Source organism: Ascaphus truei, chromosome 19, assembly GCF_040206685.1.
Source record: "Ascaphus truei isolate aAscTru1 chromosome 19, aAscTru1.hap1, whole genome shotgun sequence".
Classification (NCBI taxonomy): Eukaryota; Metazoa; Chordata; class Amphibia; order Anura; family Ascaphidae; genus Ascaphus; species Ascaphus truei.
In genome coordinates this window covers 9,429,282-9,434,778 of record NC_134501.1, presented here as the reverse complement: position 1 = coordinate 9,434,778, position 5,497 = coordinate 9,429,282, and the positions used below count along the sequence as shown (strand labels likewise).

The 5,497-nt window shown below is 53.6% G+C and overlaps 1 protein-coding gene across 1 annotated transcript in view; it reads left to right on the top strand.

Annotated features, from left to right (window-relative positions):
- Positions 1–922, top strand: part of LOC142470270 (uncharacterized) — an 89,067-nt gene extending 88,145 nt beyond the window's left edge. Inside the window, exons 25-26 of the mRNA XM_075577211.1 lie at positions 44–104; positions 756–922. Coding sequence (XP_075433326.1) covers positions 44–104; positions 756–922 — 228 coding nt within the window. The remainder of the gene's footprint in view (positions 1–43; positions 105–755) is intronic.
- Positions 923–5,497: the final 4,575 nt, after the last annotated feature.

Sequence of the window (5,497 nt, the reverse complement as noted above, 5' to 3'; positions counted from 1 at the left end):
GTTTCGGGCATGTCCAGTGGGTCATTCTGTGTTTGTTCTGCAGCCGGGCGAGGCGCAGAATAAGCAGACAGCTATGGCCCTGAGCACCGTTCTTGCTGCAGACTGTCAGACTGTGTATAGGGGCATCATACAATGCTGTATGCTCAGTGATGAACGGAGATTCCTTCCGCTGGTTTGATGCCGTAACCCTATCCCAGGGGTGGCGACCTCCAGTTCTTAAGGGCCACCAACAGGACAGGTGGCTCCATCACCTGGAGACACCTGTGCTGATTCTGGAACTGGTTGAGTCACCTGTGCTGAAGCAGGGACTGATTGAGCCATGTGTGCTGAAGCAGATATATCCTTAATACCTGGCCTGTTGGACCGAATTTGGCCGCCCCTAGCCTAACTTCTCTTGTCCACGCTCTCATCCTTCTTGCCTGTTCTACTAACTAACTTTCCTTCTTCCAATCTCTCCTCCTTCGATATGTTTTCAACGTTGGTGACTTTCAAGTTCGCGTTAAGCCCGTCAATCCTGAAATCCTTCGCCGAGTCTCCTTTTAAATCCCCAATTTCCTTCAAGCTTCCTCTCCAGCTGCCTCCCCGCTCTGGAGAGGATGTCGGCGTCCTTCAAATGCACGTGGGACTCCGATGTTCTGGGGGGCAGGGAATCGGTTCCACCGCATACTGTACCTTACCTCTACTCTCTCGCTCTACATTCCACTCGGCACAAGCCTGCCTCCTCTTTACTCTAAACACACCTTCTCTTACGCCAGGCGCCCACTTTCCCTCCTTCATTATTCAACTGAAAACCCACCTCCACAGCAGGCCCGTCAAACTCAAAACAGCTTGGGGGCCAATTCTTAAATCCGACAGCAAGACTCAAGCTGCATCATCAGCGGCGGAAGGGAAAGATAAAGTTGTCCCTATATCCTACGTGTGAACTTTTTTCTTGAGCTTTCCTTATTAAGAATATGTAAATGTCACTGGTATCTCTCTCCCCACCCCCTTCTCTCTAACCCACCCCACCCCCTTCTCTCTCCCCCTCACCTCTGTATCTCTCCTCCCTCCCTCTCCCCATCACTCCTTCCTCTTCCCCATCTCCCTTTTCTCTCCCTCACCCCTTTGTCCCTCCCTCTCCCCATCACCCCTTTCTCTCTCCCTCTCTCCATCACCCCTTTCTCCCTCACCACATCACTCCTTTCCCTCTCCCCATCACCCCTTTGTCCCTCCCTCTCCCCATCACCCCTTTCTCTCTCCCTCTCTCCATCACCACTTTCTCCCTCTCCCCATCACCCCTTTCTCCCTCACCCCATCACTCCTTTCTCTCTCCCCATCACCCCTTTGTCCCTCTCTCCACCCCTTTCTCTCCCCATCACCCCTTTATCTCTCCCCATCACCCCTTTCTCCCTCTCCCCAGCACCCATTTCTCTCTCCCTCTCCCCATTACCCCTTTCTTCCTCTCCCCATCACCCCTTTCTCCCCATCACCCCTTTCTCCCTCCATTTCCCCATCACCCCTTTCTCCCCATCACCCTTTTCCCTCTCTCCATCACCCCTTTCTCCCTCTCCCCATCACCCCATTCTCCCTCCCCATCACCCTTTTTTCTCTCCCTCTCTCCATCACCCCTTTCTGTCACGGTAGCTTATGACAAGATATAATGAACACCAAATATCTGGGTTGAACTGAACGAGGCTTAGATATAATAAAATATATTTATTCCTTAAAATAGGTGAACACAGCAATATAGTACAATTAACAGGCAAGAAGGTAACACTTACTTAGGGTTGGGGGATGGAGAAGTATCAGCTTGCAATTCTCCAGCAATCCGGTGACATTCCAGGTGGAATCAGAAGAACAACTAAAAACTGTAGGGTTGACACAGTTTATATACCTGTGTAACCCTATTCTTAACATTGAATACAGACTATTGGTGAACAATTATCTGTATCCAATCCCTAACGTGGAGACAGATTAACCCATGCCCTCCAGCTAGTTAGCCCATGTGTACTGGGACTCTGAGTGTCTTATTTCTGTAGCCCCATAATTAAATCAGGGGTGACGATCAGTCTACAAAATGAAGTAGTTGGCAGGAGCTTCATTGTTTGTAGGTGTAGACATAACACTTACAAACCACTCCAGTTTGATGTTCCTCCGCCCTCGGGTAACAATTAGAGTTGCAGAGTCGTTTGACCAATACTTGGTTCCTAGACTTTGGGTAAACAATCAGGGCAGTTAACTTTTTGATCACAGTGCTTAGGCTCAATCAGCCGGCTGCCCTTCATGACATATTAGCCTAGCAGATGGCGTCTGCATTTTCAGAACAGATCCAAAATACCATACATATACACTTTAATATCTACACATATTAATAAGTTCTATTCTGGTGGGCTCAGTGGGTCGAAATTTGCCAGTTTTTAATGCCTCCAGTGACTCCACACATTGGCCAAATATCAACTCTCTGCGACCTCCAGAACTGGAGATACAGAAATGCACTTTAAAACATCTTTAAAATACAGGATTATAATGAAACATGGGAACAGGGGAACATACATTTTCCTGACATGACAAGGTGTAAACCACATTCCTGGACCGCAGTCCATTTAACCCCTTGCCTCCATGGTGAGGTCTGGGGGTGGCCATATGGGGTGCAACCCCTTTAATACTGGGCCAACCCCCTCTCCCTCTACACTTTCTCCCTCTCCCATCACCCCTTTCTCTCCCTCTCCATCACTCCTTTCACTTTCCCAACCACCAATTTCTCTCTCCCTTTCCCCATCACCCCTTTTTCTCTCTCCCCAGCACCCATTTCCCTCTCCCCATCACCGTTTTCTCTCTCCATCACCCCTTCCTCTCCTCAGCCATCACCCCGTTCTCCCTCTCCCCATCACCCCGTTCTCCCTTACCCCATCACCCCTTTCTCTCTCCCTCTCCCCATCACACCTTTATCTCTCCCCATCACCCCTTTCTCCCTCTCCCCACCACCCATTTCTCCCTCTTCCCATTACCCCTTTCTCCCTCTCCTCATCAGCCCGTTCTCCCTCTCCCCACCACCCATTTCTCTCTCCTCCCCATTACCCCTTTCTTCCTCCCCCCATCACCCCTTTCTCTCCCTGCATCACCCATTTCTCCCCATCACCCTTGTCCCTCCCTTTCACAATCACCCCTTTCTCCCCATCACCCATGTCCCTCTCTCCATCACCCCTTTCTCCCTCTCCCATCACCCCTTTCTCTCCCTCTCCATCACCCCTTTCTCTATCCCCACCACCCCTTTCTCCCTCTCCCCATCACCCCTTTTGCTCTCCCTCTCCCCAGCACCCATTTCCCTCTCCCCATCACCTCTTTCTCTCTCCATCACCCCTTCCTCTCCTCAGCCATCACCCCGTTCTCCCTCTCCCCATCACCCCGTTCTCCCTCTCCCCATCACCATGTTCTCCCTCTCCCCATCACCCCGTTCTCCCTCTCCCCATCGCGCTTTCCCCCCTATCACCCCTTTCGCTGTACTGTAATTGTGAATCACTTTGGGTCCCACTGGGGGAAAAGTGCGACATGAAATAAAGTAATAATTATTATTATGTGTCAGTACTGATAAGGCCGGCAATATGTGAAGTGCAGCAGGGAGAGCCATCCACAAACTGTCCGTATCGGGGACACACTGTGTGCCTCGCTGCAAACTGTCCGTATCGGGGACACTGTGTGCCTCGCTGCAAACTCCGTATCGGGGACACTGTGTGCCTCGCTGCAAACTGTCCGTATCGGGGACACAGTGTGCCTCGCTGCAAACTCCGTATCGGGGACACTGTGTGCCTCGCTGCAAACTGTCCGTATCGGGGACACTGTGTGCCTCGCTGCAAACTGTCCGTATCGGGGACACTGTGTGCCTCGCTGCAAACTGTCCGTATCGGGGACACTGTGTGCCTCGCTGCAAACTGTCCGTATCGGGGACACTGTGTGCCTCGCTGCAAACTGTCCGTATCGGGGACACTGTGTGCCTCGCTGCAAACTGTCCGTATCGGGGACACTGTGCCTCGCTGCAAACTGTCCGTATCGGGGACACTGTGTGCCTCGCTGCAAACTCCGTATCGGGGACACACTGTGTGCCTCGCTGCAAACTGTCCGTATCGGGGACACTGTGTGCCTCGCTGCAAACTGTCCGTATCGGGGACACTGTGTGCCTCGCTGCAAACTGTCCGTATCGGGGACACTGTGCCTCGCTGCAAACTGTCCGTATCGGGGACACTGTGTGCCTCGCTGCAAACTGTCCGTATCGGGGACACTGTGTGCCTCGCTGCAAACTCCGTATCGGGGACACGGTGTGCCTCGCTGCAAACTGTCCGTATCGGGGACACTGTGTGCCTCGCTGCAAACTGTCCGTATCGGGGACACTGTGCCTCGCTGCAAACTGTCCGTATCGGGGACACTGTGTGCCTCGCTGCAAACTCCGTATCGGGGACACACTGTGTGCCTCGCTGCAAACTGTCCGTATCGGGGACACTGTGTGCCTCGCTGCAAACTGTCCGTATCGGGGACACTGTGTGCCTCGCTGCAAACTGTCCGTATCGGGGACACACTGTGTGCCTCGCTGCAAACTGTCCGTATCGGGGACACTGTGTGCCTCGCTGCAAACTGTCCGTATCGAGGACACTGTGTGCCTCGCTGCAAACTGTCCGTATCGGGGACACTGTGTGCCTCGCTGCAAACTGTCCGTATCGGGGACACACTGTGTGCCTCGCTGCAAACTGTCCGTATCGGGGACACTGTGTGCCTCGCTGCAAACTGTCCGTATCGGGGACACTGTGTGCCTCGCTGCAAACTGTCCGTATCGGGGACACACTGTGTGCCTCGCTGCAAACTGTCCGTATCGGGGACACTGTGTGCCTCGCTGCAAACTGTCCGTATCGGGGACACACTGTGTGCCTCGCTGCAAACTGTCCGTATCGGGGACACTGTGTGCCTCGCTGCAAACTGTCCGTATCGAGGACACTGTGTGCCTCGCTGCAAACTGTCCGTATCGAGGACACTGTGTGCCTCGCTGCAAACTGTCCGTATCGGGGACACTGTGTGCCTCGCTGCAAACTGTCCGTATCGGGGACACTGTGTGCCTCGCTGCAAACTCCGTATCGGGGACACTGTGTGCCTCGCTGCAAACTGTCCGTATCGGGGACACTGTGTGCCTCGCTGCAAACTGTCCGTATCGGGGACACTGTGTGCCTCGCTGCAAACTCCGTATCGGGGACACTGTGTGCCTCGCTGCAAACTGTCCGTATCGGGGACACTGTGTGCCTCGCTGCAAACTGTCCGTATCGGGGACACTGTGTGCCTCGCTGCAAACTGTCCGTATCGGGGACACGGTGTGCCTCGCTGCAAACTGTCCGTATCGGGGACACTGTGTGCCTCGCTGCAAACTGTCCGTATCGGGGACACTGTGTGCCTCGCTGCAAACTCCGTATCGGGGACACTGTGTGCCTCGCTGCAAACTGTCCGTATCGGGGACACTGTGTGCCTCGCTGCAAACTGT